Source organism: Venturia canescens, chromosome 2 (assembly GCF_019457755.1).
Source record: "Venturia canescens isolate UGA chromosome 2, ASM1945775v1, whole genome shotgun sequence".
NCBI classification, from domain to species: domain Eukaryota; kingdom Metazoa; phylum Arthropoda; class Insecta; order Hymenoptera; family Ichneumonidae; genus Venturia; species Venturia canescens.
The window spans coordinates 15661445-15677673 of NC_057422.1; the positions used below are offsets into that span (position 1 = coordinate 15661445).

At 41.7% G+C, this 16229-nt stretch overlaps 1 protein-coding gene across 1 annotated transcript in view; it reads right to left on the reverse strand.

The window, feature by feature from the left end:
* ths (thisbe) overlaps window positions 1-15675 on the reverse strand; it is a 120951-nt gene extending 105276 nt beyond the window's left edge. The window contains exon 1 of the mRNA XM_043411566.1: window positions 15009-15675. Coding sequence (XP_043267501.1) covers window positions 15009-15022 — 14 coding nt within the window. The 5' untranslated portion in view covers window positions 15023-15675. The remainder of the gene's footprint in view (window positions 1-15008) is intronic.
* Between the last annotated feature and the right edge of the window lie 554 nt (window positions 15676-16229).

Consider the following 16229-nt stretch of genomic DNA (forward strand, 5'->3'; position numbering starts at 1 on the left):
GCCGCACACTTCCTCGGGTATTCGTTCCTTACCTCCGTATACCTTATTTATCTCACACTCGCTTCTCTCCTTATTTTCGTACCTCCATTTTTATTATTCTTCCCCTGTGCCGCGAACATTCAATGCTAAATCTCATGCCGTACAATGTCCTGCTCGAAAGTTTCTCCAACTTTTCATTCGACTTTTTAGCGCGATATCAGACCAAAATATGCGAATGTAGAAACAGCTGCATGTGGTGGGTTCTCATGCCTCTCGAAAACTCGCAGTCCCGGCATCCAGGGGTCAATTTTGCTGCCGAAATCGCGCCAATCTACTACTTTCAGTAGCTCCGCGAAACTGACACCAACCAGAAACTCGGAAGGAACGATCTCTACCTCTTCCGTGACTTCTCCTTCGCCCCTGCGCTCCTTCTGGACTGATTCGAGGAGCGAACTCCTCGAGCGGGGGCGGAGCAGATGCTACTGCTGATCTTTCCCCTCTCTCTTTCTCTCTCTCTCTCTCCCTCGTTCTCTTTCTACGCAGTCGTTGTTTCAAATCGTCTTTCAACAAGATTCACCAACCCGTTTTCACTCCGCATCTCTTCTCGATGTCTTTTACTACAGAACAGAATGTTTCTCGGTAGAAATATATATAACCCCAGCGGAATACAGTCCTATAAAAGCATCTCGTGCGTTTACAAAACGCTAACAGTAAAAAAGAATCCTCGAAGTAGAGAAGCGGAGAAAATTACATCGAAATAGGGTTTTACACACATGCAAAGAATGGAGGTGTTTCGATGACAAGTGTAATTGGCATAGATATTACATGTTATTAGAGAATTCCACTTGGGAAATAAGTGCTGTATTATAAAAGCAACCATGGCTTGGTGCACAACCATGCACAACCAGTTTTTTTTCTTTTGCATTGCCATGAGCCCACAGTACAGTCCACATAAGCAAATTTATTGCAACAAATAATTTTGAATAATATCTGTAAAGTTTGCGAATTTTTGTGCGTTTGTAAAAATCGAAGGTCTCCCTGGACACCAATTTTTCATTTCCACCGATGCCATGTAGAAAAAAATCTTCCAAATTTGAAAGTTGATCACAGTGTTTGGTAAATGAGAGGAAAAGAAAAAAAAGGCGCAACGGACTCTAGTTTTCACGTTATGTTTGCAATCTTGTTTTCAATTTTACAAATACGAGGTCTGAAGAATAGGATTTTGCAGTTTTTCAACGAGGGCCCACGTATATTGTCCATTTTGAAATGTTGAAATTGGCTTTCTTACTGCCTCTATAACAAAAATGAAATACCCTCGTAAACACAAAAACTGAAATACATTAAAACTCGAAATGACATAATTCAAACGACTAGCATAGCAAGCCTACGTACGAAGTAACCTCGAGGCAATGATCAAGAGTCACGTTCTATTAAATTTAAAAGCTTGAAATACAATTAGAGTTTTGACTGTACCACATCGTAATTCAGAGTGGATTCGAAAAAATCAACGAGTCCTTTCTCTCTCTCGCCCTCCCGCTCTTTCTCGCTCTTGCTCCCTCTTGTCCTTTTGCAGTTTGTATCCTGCAGGGCAGCAGCTTCACGAGATATAATTTTGTACGACGTGTGTCTCGCGGATATTAGGTGTACACGGTAGTCGTCGCCTGCGGAGATATTCGATCGCAATCTTTATCTTCTTCTCCTTCTTCTTCTCCTTCTCGATTATTCTCCTTACTTATCCCCATACGTTCGAAGCTTCGGATGTTTGTGTATGAGAATAAGGTGAAATGACGAAGATAATGATGATTACCAGGACAGGGTGAAAGAGTGAAGCGATCCAAGTAATAGAGAGACAAGTGAAAGGGAGGTGCATACGTTTTATTGCGAAAACTGAACCACGAGATTGACGACATTGATATGCAGCCATAGATAATGCCAAGAATGCAACAGAAAGATCGAAAGAATAAAAAAAACTTGGAAAGTGCACGAGAAACAGATCTATGCACGCGTCTTATTCTATCGTGATGCACGAACACTTTTACCCAGGGTCTCATTAGTAAGTCGCGGTTATCTCGTAATTAAATCTCGTCGTTGCACCATCGAAATTCTGGTGCAAAGTTATTTTTTTTAATAGAAAATAAAAAATTCATCTTCCGTATGAATGTTCTTGAAAATCGAAAAAAAATCTTGTTCAAAAATATAATTTTTCGATCCATGACAAGCTGTGTGCTTGTCAGCAATGGATATTAACGAATCAGCATTCCAGATGCAAAGTGTTGAAATGGAATATATAAGTATCCATCAGAATACCGAGTTCATTGACGAAGAGAGTTAGGTATTCGGAAGCTTCTACACTGAGGAAATGATTTATTCAATTTTCATTACTGAACTTTGGTAAGGACATAAAACGAGTAAGCGGCACGCGTGCAGCTCCCGTCAGCCTGGAATCTTCCATCTAATGCTCAGCTGTAAAAGTGCGGGAGAGGAATGTCAGGCAGGTTGCTTATTAGACGTCGCGGTAGGGAGACTTCAATCAGATTATGTGACCCAAAACTGGACCGGAGGAGCTATGTGGGTTAACTCACTTACGTAAGTTCATTTCAAATTTTGTGGGACAAATTTTCTTCTCGGGCCCGTCGCTTTCCATCGTTTTTACTCTCTTGTATTTCTCTTCTGAGCATCCTTGTTCGATTTTTCTTCGAACATGAATTCAAGAATTTTATCAGACGATTTTATCATTCGTTCGAAAGAAATACTCTCCATCGACGAAAGTCTTAATTAGAAATATATGGCGCCAGCCACAGCCTCGTACAAATGGTCAACAGAATTCGGAATTCGTGATTCAGTCGATCTTTAAGATTTTTAGGATCGTCGTCCACAACGAAATGAAATTCAGACGAAAATTTAAACAGAAAAAAACTAATTCTAATATACTCATGAAAAAAATGGCTCGTGATAAATAACATGATTTTTGTTGATTAAAATTTTTGTTCATGCACTTCGAAGTGATCGATTCATTCTTCAATATATTTAGATAAATAATTCTCATATCTTTTCTCCTTGTCCTGTTTCGTTATCTAATTGGTTAAAAAATTCCCTGAATGCCGAACAGTTGGAAAAATAATAGAAACAAACGAGGCGGATAATTTTGAAAGAAAATCAGCCGATGCCGGGAAAAAATGGGAAGAATTCTTTCGACTGTGTACCGAAGAATTCACGCGCAGGAAACTTTAAAACGTAGGCATGCAAAGGAAAAAGCCGAACGTAAGAGAGCTGTCGAGAAGCGAGAGCTAGATCGAAGGATGAGAATTGAGAAGCGATCAATCGAGGCGGTTTGACAGGTTGTTGGTTATGTATCGCGGGCATATATCGGACTTGACGACAAGTGCCTCGCTGCATCGTCAACGTCCAGCGTTAACCGTTCCACGCGTCCCTCAACCCCTCTTTTTCTCTCCCTCTCTTCTCCTTCTTTCCATGTTTTACTTTATCTCTCGTCTCACTCCCTGGACGCTTTTGATCGCGTATACCTACACGGAAAAGGAACAGCCACGTGCGTCACGAGCAAGTGTCACTCGTCTCATTTGGGATACCTCCGGAACACCGTGGGAGAGCATTTCTGGCTAAAAACGAAATAACTTTTCACAAAATGCAGACTAGAAAAGCCAGCACAGAAGAAATTTTTCTGAGCTTTCCGCCGCATTGGAACCACGATCAGTCTACGTAGAAGCCACGAATTTGATAGAGTTGGACGATTTTTTAAATTTTAATCAGTCAATTTGCGTAAAAAAAATCCTACCAATCAAATTAAATTTCCACCAATTTTTTATATTTCCATCGATTCCCGATGGAAATATAAATAAATCCAGTCCTTTGGACCAAAAATGAAATGAGAATTCTCGAGAATTCGCGATTTATCGAAATTTCACTTCCGAGAAAAGTAAACATTGCTACTGTTGCGATTGAGTTATCCTCAGTAAATTAGAAAAATGTGTAATGCGAACCAAGAATGAAAAAATCAGCGAAAAGATAGTTGCGATGTCACGAAAACGAAAAGATAAACCAAGTAAAAAGTACGAGAATAAATAAGTGGAGTTAGGAGACCCGGTTTTACAAGCGCCAGCTCCAACAAGCGAATTAACTTCGGTGGTATATATTATGCCGTTTCACGGGTGGTTAAGTCCACGAAAGTAGCTTACGAAACGTTATATACAGGGCAGGAGAGAAAGAGAGAGGAAGAATGTTCCAGGATCTTCTTGGCGGTACAAGAATAGGGAAGAATCGTAGAAGCGAATAAGACGAGAGAAACGAAGGAAACGGTAAAAACGTAAACCAGATAGGAAAAAGAATTCACATGTATATATATGAAAATAGGTAGCAAGAAAGAGAGTCATGCAGCTCGGAAGCTGAGTAGATGAGAGACTTTGTAGGCTTCTTCTGATACTCCTGCTACTTTATTCCAAACCTCTTTTTCCTCTTTTACAGATCGCATCTTTTCCCCTTTCCACGAGAAGAAACAGTGGTAATTCCTTGTAAGCTGCACTAATCTCCTTATAGCACGCTGACTGCAGCCCTTTTCGTCGCTGTGTTTGTCATTCTCTACGAATTTATATATACTATGTACGTACGTCAGAGACTCTGCTGACTCTGATTTATCGAGATGTTTTCATTCTCTACCGCCGTTCGGACTTTCACCACGTGGTCTACCATGAGAAAAGATTCGAATGTGGAGTAGATAAGAAAGGCATGAGTAAAATATCTTTCGAAAGCCTCATAGTTGCCCTTCCGTTTTCCGTGTACTTTCGCAGTCATTGGAGCAAAAAAAATCGATTCTCTTTGAACGAGATAAGAAATTCAAACGTCCGTGAAGTATTTTGGTTGCAGACCTTCGAGCCTTGGGTTCAAAAATTAATGATATCGATTCAGCTTCTAAAATGTCCCTCGGATAAAACTTTTACCACATGACTCAATCTCGATTCCCATTAAATAAATTCGTCCGAATGTTCTTTCAACGGCCACATTATTTCATTGCGAATGCGTATTCGGTCGTTGAACTACGCTTCATGAAATTTTTGGAAATAATACGAGAAATGGTCAACGAACTCTCTCGAGTAGGTTATTCCGTGAAGCCCATCTCGCATCGCTCAACCGCGGAAAAATATACGTGACGTTATTGTAAGCGAGTCCATTTCGCTATTGTGTACAGCGAAGGACATCCCGCGAGAGTGCTACTATCTTTCGTACGAGAGATCCCTCGAATTGATGACGATTATCGTCGTGAGTTGCCAGAAAGAGACAGTCGAGCCGGAACTATTAGCCACGACGCTTTTTCTCAACGTTGCCAAAATGCATCTTTCTGCCCGCCCCGATCCGTTCTCCACTCGTATGTGTATACACGCGTTTTGTCTACACGTTCGTATATGAATGGAGGCATTTCTATCTGAGTAAGATAAATATAAAAATCCCCTTATGCTCGATTATAGGTCACGTTTATTCATCCTACGGATTATTCGCTCTCTATTGCACTCCCTTTTCTTTAAAACTTCCAGAAAATTAAAGCAACCATTGCACCATCCAAAATGACTGTATCGACGAGACTAAAAAACTTTGTGGTCATCGCTTCCAACTTTTATCCCCCAGTCGGAGTTTCGAGAGTTCTTCTCAAGAAAATTCGTTTTGAAATTGGTATAACTGAGTCCCATAGAAAAGACTGAGGGGAGGTCTTTGGCCTCCTCACTCTTATTTTTGATGATTATTCGAGTTATGTAACAAAGTAGCTGATTCTATTTCTAGCGAGGTCTCACTGAAAACTGACCATTTACCAATCAAATCCGTCAAGGGAACTGGTGCCTATCAACTCGTTCGTTTGTCTGAAGAAAAGCAATGCAGACGACGGGCGGGTTCTGGGCCATATACGTCAACGGGAGTGAGTAATATTTACCTTCGTTTACAGCCAGCTTTCGTTTCTACGATCAATAAAAGATCTGCCAGTTATAACAAATAGAGTTGAGACTCTAAAATGGATATAATACTTCCACGTTTGTCGGCTGGACGTACCGCTCGTATAATGTTCACACGCACGAACGATCGCAAAATTTAACGCCGGAAATCATACACGCCGTAGACCGAACGTAAATTTCTGGACGATTAATCTTCATCCTGTGTCTTGAAAATGCATGGGTACGGGAAGGAAGTGAGCGAAATATAGAACTTGAAAAATTTTATGTGATTAAGTTTTGCTGGCTGCCATTCCTCAGGTTTTAATTTTTCTTTTTCCATGGCGCAGGGGGGTTTCATGCTCGCCATCGTCGCCCCATCAACTTCACAGCTCTTTCCTCTTCCCATACTTCCTGTCATCTATCATGTTATTTTATGCCATTGCATATATGCGCAAGATATTACATAGTCGTGGCATGATAAAATGAATAGCTCCGAGCTTTTATCGGAAGTATGGAAGACAGAGAAAGAGCTCGACTTGAATCATCCACAACGACAAATCGTCGAAGTTTTGAGTATATTTTCGAAAAGAATCAATCCAGCGAAAATATCCCCACCGAGTTTTCAACGCAGTTTCGCCAAGTTCTCCAAGGGGGTGGAAAAAGGTGGAGGCGAAAGGGATATGAAAGAGCGTGTATGGGACACAAATCCATAGAGAAAAATCGGAAATGGTCATAAAATACGTGCGCATGGATGCATTTACGAACTCAATTCCCAGGGGTAAGTGCGACACCGAGAGAAAACATAAAAGTAGACAGTAAACAATATTCCTGAAATTTCGTGAGCATCGGCAAAAAAATTACTCCCTCGAAATGACAAATATAATACAATGATTAATTCATGACGTGAGGCATCATGAAAGTAAAATCTATATTTATCGTCATGCTGTTATTGATTAAAAAAACTTCAGTATACCAAGTTCCCTCAATTACTGAAACACTTTTCAAAAAAAAAAAAAAAAATCTAAAAATATTGTTTGGAGTACAAATTTCTGTTCCTTCTGATCGTACATATTCGAAAGTTTATTATCAATGGAATTAGTTTTGCTTCATTCTGAATCTATATTTCTCGCTTATGAAAACGTAGAGAAAATTTGAAAAAGTAAAAAAGGATGAATCGTCGATTGGTCTCCAATTTGACAATTTTTTTATTCCAGGACACAAACTTGTATCGATTTTCCAGAGCCTCCTTTTTAGTTTCAAGTACTCAGCGATTCCACGTAGCAGGAAAATATGTATTTAGAGAGAGAGACGGTAAGAAAAATCGGCCCCAACACTTCGATCTTAACGTTTCCTGTTGAAACTACGCTTACGTTTTAACTTCTTTAAATAATAGTAAATAAGCAAGAGCGGCGGGGCTAATCAAGAGTCCACTTCGTAGGAATGAAAAAAAGAAGAAATTAAAAGGACGTTTTGAAGAGGCTCGCGTCAGGTGGTCGCTTCTCGTCGATCTCTCGTTAATTTCGAGTTCACGAGAAAAAAAAACTCTCGTATGTCCCATGGGATAAGGGACGAGGCGAAACCCATGTCGCTCAATTAGCGTCAAAATTCCTCAGCTCCTGCTGAACGTTTACCACCCAGCTGTTCGACAATTTCAAGCATTGGGAATGATTATTTAGGGAATCGAAATTTGTCGAGGAACAAAAAACAGAATCAACTTCAAATGAACAATCCATTTCCGTGTACTTTTTTAGACAAAAGTATACGCACCGTTTCTCACGAAGACACAAGATCTGGCACATCGGCAAACTGTGCCTCTTTTGTAAATATAAATGGTTGATTTTTTCTTCTCCTATGAGCAACCACGAGAGAAGGAATTCCGCACCTCTAATTATCCCGAGGAGCCGAGAAAAAGACTCTCCGGTGAGCCGGAGTGAGCTAGCACGGGTGTTCAACGACTTTCTCACGTCAGGGAGCGTGACGCGTAACTATTTCTGCTTCTATGTATAAACGCGCGTTACATATAACATTCTGCGCCTACTGGGCTTAAATTTCATTTTCACTCTCACGAATTGGATCGCCCATTATTCCGAAAAAGTGCATTAAGTAAGCTCATTTGTTGAATTCATCTAAAATGCAGTTTCTAATAATTCAAATGTTTGAAAAAGTCTTCCAGAACCATAGAAATTTAATTGAAAAATATTCCACCTTAAAGCATGTGGAACATTGTTTAGAAACATTGAAATAAATTCGCCTAAGAGCGCTGTAAAGTCAAAGTTCATAAATTTTACCCAAGAAACAAAATAATTACAAACTCGAGTTTGAGCTGAAAGATCGAAAGTCATCGACTCTCTGTCTGCATAGAACGAAATAATTGAAACGTGCAAGATTCAAGTACACCCTCGTTGATGTAAGTGACTAGTTCTCTTTCCCTTTCATGCACGCCCACCCATTCCATTTTCCCCCTTCCACGTAGAATCTTTCACTTTCTAAGTTAAAAAAGAAACGAGAAAATATCGCTAATCTCTTTAAAGCGAAACTCTCCTGAGTCATTGGCCGCGGAGTACCTGCGCTCCTGCGCAAAGCTATAGCTGCAGGTAGGTAAAAGGGCCACCGACTATTCTCCCACTAATTTTTCCAGCCTCTGTTGTAAGTTTCGGAACGGTGCGCAAGGAGCACGATGAAAAAAGAATGGAAATACGTGGAAGGTGGTACGGAAACTATACACGTATACACTTGCTGCTCGAGGGAAGACTTGGGACCAGTGAGACTCCACAGGTGCTCTTGTGGACAGTACACTGAATTCTCTCGCCTCGCCCCCCGAGATATTTTTCTTCGTTCTGATGTATAGAAATATACGAATGTACAAATGGAAAAATGTGTGAGTCTATGTCTGTTTAAAACATCCTGACGTCCATCTCGTCTGCTCTTTGAGCTTAGGTTCCTGATGACCAGCAAAGCCGAGAGGAATCGTGCCGAGAGAGGCGTCAGAGCAAACAACGAGAGAGGCAAACTTTCTAACGCCGAACCTCGACGGCAGTACATCGGCGCGGTCAGGGCACACACGTTTAGCGTCTTCGTGAGCGAAAATTAGACGTTTAAAAAAAGGCGAAGGAGCCGAGAGATCTCGGAGAAAATATTGGTTTCGTTGGTTCCGTGCTGAGCGGCGTTCGCCATTCGAGTTAATGCGGATTCCGATTTTGAATTTTCATTGAATTTTTATTCCAAATACTTGGCTGAATTGAAAAACAAACTGTTCATTTTATCCCAGGATTTGTAAGTGTTCGATGAATTACTTTTTCTCGTTGCACAGTCACAAAAACTACTTTATCATACACCGCGCATTCAAGAGACTCGCTCACTCGGCCTAAGGAGTTTATAACAGCGTTATTCATAAGCGCACGAGTCAAGCGTACATTCGCGTTTGCGGTACGAGCACGTGTAAGTTTATGTGCGGATGTGGGGGTGCCAATGTATATAAAGTTGCATTTACGGGCACATACGAAAAGTCGAAGACCCTGAGGAGCTTATCGTGGGTGTCGGCGTGTAGTAGCCGGAATGAGAGAACGGGCTCCCGTTGCAAAAATGAAGTACGCGCCAAGAAAGGCATACCGCACGAGAAGCAGAGCTCAAGGTGAGTGAAACAAGTGCGATGGAACGATCTACGTATAAAGTACGACCACCGAGAGCTTATATCGAAGCTCGTAAAACGAGAAGCTGAGCGAGGGAGCGAGACCCGACTGCGCGGGAGACGATGGAGGAGAAAGAGGGATTTTGCAATTGCCGAATGAATCAACAATCGGTGTGTGGCACAGACGATAGAAGTCGAGACCGAGGGTTCAAATATGGCATCAACAGGAGCACCACCAGCGCAGTAAAAATAATTTTATTGTGTCGGAAATGGATTTTAAAGTAGTCGACGCTCGTAGCTCGATGTATTAAAGGCGCTTACATTATATCATGTACATTTTCAAGATGAACCTGAACGGCAACGAGGCGAGACATTTAATTGCGAATCCATTTTATCTCGCGTGAGATATAACACGAATTCAAATAATTTTTATTTAATGACGGTTAAGAAAGTCTATTGACACGGATGTTGTTATAGATAACAAGTTTGACGAAGAAAAATGAGTTTGAAAGATCGTCGAGCCAGAGAAGAATGTTCATAATAAGTTTCAGCCCTCAACCGACCGTTACAAGGATACGTTGGGTACGATTGCCTCTAGGGCATTTGCGATGAGACGAATATTGCACCCTTGAAGAGGAAGGGAATACTTCGACAAGGATTCAAACCCTCCAGCATAGTAAACGTACTTGTTATGTACTTTTTTCTCGGTCAAAACGAACATTCGTACATGTAGCTGCGAGCGCCAGAGGGAACTATGGGATGTTCGTCATCGTTACTCGGATATGCCAGACACAATGCATGAATTTCGCGAGTGACTCGTTGCAAAATACTGTAGCAGTGATCTCTTCTACATTTACTTTGACATTGCCCTTGGGGCAAATTTTACAGAGTACCTTGGTAACAAGTACGCATCAAGATTTTTACGTGTAGCATCCTACAAATAAGTTCAAAAATCATTCATCGTTCGAGAAAATTGATCCAATCGAAAAACTATGCAAAATGTTCTGATCGCCAATAATTTTCGTTGCCTTTTTTTATGAACTCATTTTTCTAGCCAATTTTGGAAATCCACTGCGTTGATATAATTAATTAGAAGAATTAGAGAAAAAAATAAACCAAAATAGGTACAAAATAATTGGAAGAAAAAAATGCACAAAATTCGACCTTCGAAAGTATTTGAAGAAGTTCATCTGCTACCGAGTTAGTCAAAAGAAAAATTATTGCGACTAGCGGTCCAGTGAGTTTGGCAACGCCGCCACCTCGCGTAACCTGTACTGCGTATTGACAGAATTTTTCACGTGCGTTGATGTCACAATCAGTGTTCAAACGTTTAGTGTAATTAAAACATGGCAGAAATGTCTAAAAAAACAAGTTTTTATTAATTACATCAATATTTTCTCATCCATCCTTCATATTTTATTGGAAGTGCCTGGTGTGAATTGCGTGGATCGGAAAACGTAGTCTTCGGTTTCAAAAAAGGCCGCGGTTGCAAAGTTGCCACCATGAAAGTAACATATGGGTTAACCTCCCAATAGTCACAATTTTTCGAGAAAAAATCATTAATTGCGAACTTAATAAGTATTGAATGGATTTTACAAAGCTGTAAACATATTCATCAGATATTTTTTCATCCCTTATGAAAGTTTGTGCAAGAACTGTTTGTCAATGCCTGCAAATTTCGCATATATAAAGACGGGAAAGCTACTAAGACCCGTAAGAGACAGTATCAACTTGGAGAATCCGCTTTAATTTTGTTTCTCACGAACAAAGTATCCTCGGGCCTTAAAATTTGGACAGGATATTTTTTTATTATTCATTACTGCATTCAAATATTATAATCAAAATCACTTTGTTAATTCAATCACCCAGATGAACTTTTTCTTAATAACTGTCACTCTTTTCAGATCTGAAAATAATAAATTCCATATTCGAATTGATATAGAATCGCATAGATTATTCGTGCGTGTTAATAAATTTTCATTCCTATTGGGTTGAATTATTCAACAGGAAATAATGGAATCACTAGTATTTTGTAAGTCAGTTTTGAACTTAAGGGAAAAATGTATATTCGGTAAACATCTCACGAGGTACATAATTGAGGGTTGCGTGCGATATATATGTTGACAAGGGTGATTATGCAGTGAGGGCGATAGGCCGAAGTCGACTGCGTCGTCTCGTGATTTTTGCACGTGTGCAGAAGCACAAAGTAGAGCGAGAGGGGCGGGTTTTATAGTTGCGGGGTTGTTGAGGAATACGGAGTCTCACTCGCGCGAGAGACTCTTGAGAGCCCTCTCGTCTCGCTTCAGGGTGACCAAGTCAAGGCCCCGTGTGTAACTGAAAAGTGTATTCGTTATGGACATATATGACGACTAATAAAAAGCGTATGTCTATATAAACACGGAGAAAATATATTTATGTAATATTCACTCGCGACTGTAGAACCCTTTCGGGGTTGCCCTCTCGTTCGAGCCACCCCCGCAAAAGCCAAAGGCAGAAAAACGTGCTCTATGGCCACTCGACGACCCACTTTCGACTCTCGTTTCGTCCGTGTGTATTCTTCGCCTCGATTACCAAAAGGAAAGAGGCGGAATATCGCCCGCACGGATTCTTCCCTTTCCTGCATCCTCTCGCGTTGCAAGTTTCCCAACACACGTGCAGAGGATGTGAACAAAAAACGAAGCTACACTTACAGAAGGACGCGATTTCCGAGGGCTCGGTGTCTTGAGCTACGCGTGTTACGCCTCTCTGTCAACCAGTCTTCGAATCATATATAAATATGTATCCTTTGCTGGATGCAGGTGGACTCGGAATCGCGATTGGAGTAGCGCCAGTGCCCCCGCATTTTATGCATGTACACCGGCTCTCGAGATTCCAGCCTCGTTCTCCAGCCAGCAAATCGTGCCTTACTACTGACGAGGGGAAAAAAAAAACGCGAAGGCGAAAAAGATACGAGCGAAAAGCATTTCAATATTGCAGATTTCTTTGATCTTCTATAAACTATATAAACAAATTCGTTCTGTGAACTCATCGTCAATAGTGGAGACTCATTCAACCGAGGAAGCTTTTGAAATCGATTTTCAAATACTCGTTATTGCTGCTCTAGTTTACAATCGATTCTGTTTCGAAGCTTTCTTTCATGCGGATTTACGAACAAAAACACTCGCAGACAGTCGCACATTTATGACTTTTATGGCATGACGTCCAAAATGAAAAAAAAACCTCATCGTTTCGCCCTTAATACTTCAATATTCAAACAAAATGTTGGCACCTGCAGGCATTTTATGTAGAACAGAGGAACGCCACTAAGTACTTTCGTGTCAGACTGTCATTATGAAATCACATGCTAATTCTATCAGGCTCATGACCCCGAAGAAATTTCTAGGAATATCTCGTTTAGATTGAAGTGTTAAAAAAAACATGTCAAGTACTCGAGTCGATATTAATTCAACGCGTGACATCAACACTACAATATTTTACGCCAAGAAAATCAAGCAAAACAATTTCCTCATCAATTCAACGACCGAGTAATTTGAGCTTTCTTAAAACTATGCGCAATCAGTTGATGCAAAAAGGTTATGAAACGGCAAGACTAATGATAGAATGCAGACGCTCGGAAGGCTGTGCTCCACGTGAGGTCTCGAGGGCTCAAAATTTCGTGGTTGGCAACCGGGGTGCTGAGAATGGAGAAACGGATATACACCGCGAACCGGCCCCCAATCTCGCATAGCGAGGGTGCGAGTGTATATTGGCGTTCACGTACACACGATTATGTTGACGTATGTATGGAGGCAAGAGGGAGAAACACACCGCATCGACGACACCGCGAACGCGCGACAATGGGGCGCTGACAGACCGGAAGGGTGGAAAGCTCGCGCTCGCTTACATTTATTTGTGTGTTCGCGCTTGTAAATCTGAAAATCACGGCTTTATATATGCGTGATTTGGCGCGAATATGTATCGAGTGGAAGGAGAAACGACAAACGAGTTTAAACGAAGGGATATACAGAGAGGCCGCGACTCTCTAGGCTGGGGATTTTTCGCGACAGCGACGTTTCAAGCGGAGTAATTACACGGTTCAACTAACTTTGCGGATTTTCCTATATGAGACGAATCTGAGTATGGAGGCTGATTTATACACAAATAAACTTCGGCAATGGGCGAGGCGATCCTATGAATTATTATTCGCCACACATATAGTTTGTCATCTGTAGAATAGGCGTAGAAGAAAATGTAATCTCGTTTCTCGCGGTATCAATATTAATGTCATGTAAGCTCTTGTGATTATGATTATTCTCGTACGAATGGGATGCTGCATCATCATCGATGCATACATCAAAAAGTCACGGGCGAACGAAAGCTCGCTTTAATTCAAGTCTTGGCGCGACGTTGTTGCTCCGGCGTCGCATAAATTAATTCGGTCACGCACAATGTTTTCTTCTTTATTTTCATTTTTATTTCTCGCAGAGATCAAGGCGAATTCGACTTTACCAAGGTCGCGTTCGTTCGTTCTCGAGATCTCGCGCTTCCTAGCATTGCTGTGTAGACCTTCGGAAGTTTATCAGCGCACTGATGTTCTCGGTACGACAGTTTGCCCGAATTTATATTCACTTTTCATGACCGTGGCGACAGAAATGTCGACGGGGATGAAGTGACGCAAGATCCTTCCGGAAGTATATAAATAAACATTCGTGTACATACTTCCCTGGCGCCACGAACACAACTTTTCCTTGAAATATGAGTTATAAAATACTTTTCTTTTTCCCTGTTTATTTCTCTTCCTACTGACAAACGCGATTGCAACTTTCCTATCGGAATTTACGATGCCAGACGCTAGCCTGAGCTAAACGAGTATGATGCTGGGCTTGCTAAATTCTTGTATGACATTTAGCACATTGGTTGGTCAATTAAAAGGAAATTAATAGTTAGCTCGAAGTAACTAAATTACTTCGAATATTCGAGTCATTTCGATTAATCGTACACCCACATTTTCAACGATACCAATTTTTTAAAGGCATTTCGAATTTTTCACGAGGCAAATTAATGGTCGAAGACGCGATTTGAAAATGTTGCCGTTCCGATAAAAATGTGTTTGCGGCTTGCAGCACTTTCGAAACCGATACGAACACGATCTCAGATAATTGAAGGAAATCTGAACACTCGTGGGCTTATGAGGCAAAGGCAGATCGGTTCAGAAGGGTCAAATGTAATTTTCTTCAAGTTTGAGCGTTTTTGTCCAAATTAAGAATTATCTGAATAAATGAATAGCCACGTACGAGATTGTCTACACATTTTGTAAAATTCTCTATTTTCTTTAATGACCCTGGTTCGGATAGCAAAATCTTTTTTCTCTCACTGAAAGTGAGCTTTTGATATTTGTGGTATACTGAGATTACATAACCTCTGCTTCTGGAGGATTCGGCAGCTTATTGGCCGAGCGGACCATTAGAATTAGAAATGTGATAACTTACCTTATAACGAACATGTGTGTCCCGTGGTCCCTCGATGGACAGTCATTGGGTCTCACAGTTTGGTCCTTCGGAATACGAGGCAGTAAGCGATGTACACTCGTGAGCCGGCACTTCGCGTCGCGTGGTGAAGGCGGCGGCGTCGGCGGCTCGCCGTTAAACGGGTTAACGCTTACAGCCGCCGGTACACCGGTAATTTTCCCTCTCGGCCCCGTTCTCGTTGACGATGTATACAACCCCCGAAACCGGCTCGCTCGGTTGGCCGACGTTGATAGCACAGAATACTTAATTTTTGATTATCAAATTGAAACTCTTTTACGATTGATTTATATGCGGAGTCACCAACGAATGAGCGTGGAAAGTTTACTTTTCTATATCGTTGGCGATGTAACTTTAATCGAACGGTTCAATATTTTCGATCCTTTTAAGATGCTCCCTGATAAAACTTGTTTGTGCCACCAGCTACGTAAACTTTTTGAAACAACAAGAAATTAAACTAAACGTTTTTTACGGGGTTTACAATTGTTACTTTTTCAATTTTTCTTAACTCCGTTTCCGGTGTGATTGCAATTCCGCGGGAGCAACCTTCAAATCCGCGATCTTACGCCTGACGATTGTCTGGCCGTTCGGAAAGCGCGACGATTGCGAGGACGAGGAGTACAACGAGGATCGGAGGACGTCGGTGTCTCTCGCGGCGGTAGCGGTGGGTGGTCGATAGCGCGGCGCTCTACTGACGTCGCGACGCTTCGTCGTGTCGCGGCTATCGCGGCTCCTGCCGCCACCGTCGTTCCCTAGCCGCCGCAACCACCGTCGTCGACGACGACGCCGCCGCCGCCGTTTTCATCCCTTCCTCCCTCGTATCGTGAAGCTCCGCACTCGCCCACCCTCACTCCAATCCGGAACAACCCGGAAACTGACGAACCCCTCTCAAACTACCCTTATTTCGTGCTCTCTTTATCCGTCTCTATCTCTTTCTATTTTTGTCCGTGCTTTCTCCTCGCTACATCAGCAGCGGCAGCCCCCGAAGGCACCAGCACCGCGAACTTCATTCGCGAACGTGGATCGTCGCGACCAACCATACCCGCGAATTTACACGGACGTAAACACTCACATGCACGGACCAAAAAGTCTCATGAGATGGAGAGGGGCCCGATACGAGATGAGAAAGAACGAGTGGGAGATAGGGATGATCCACTTCAACGATATATCGTTTCATTGGCTGCT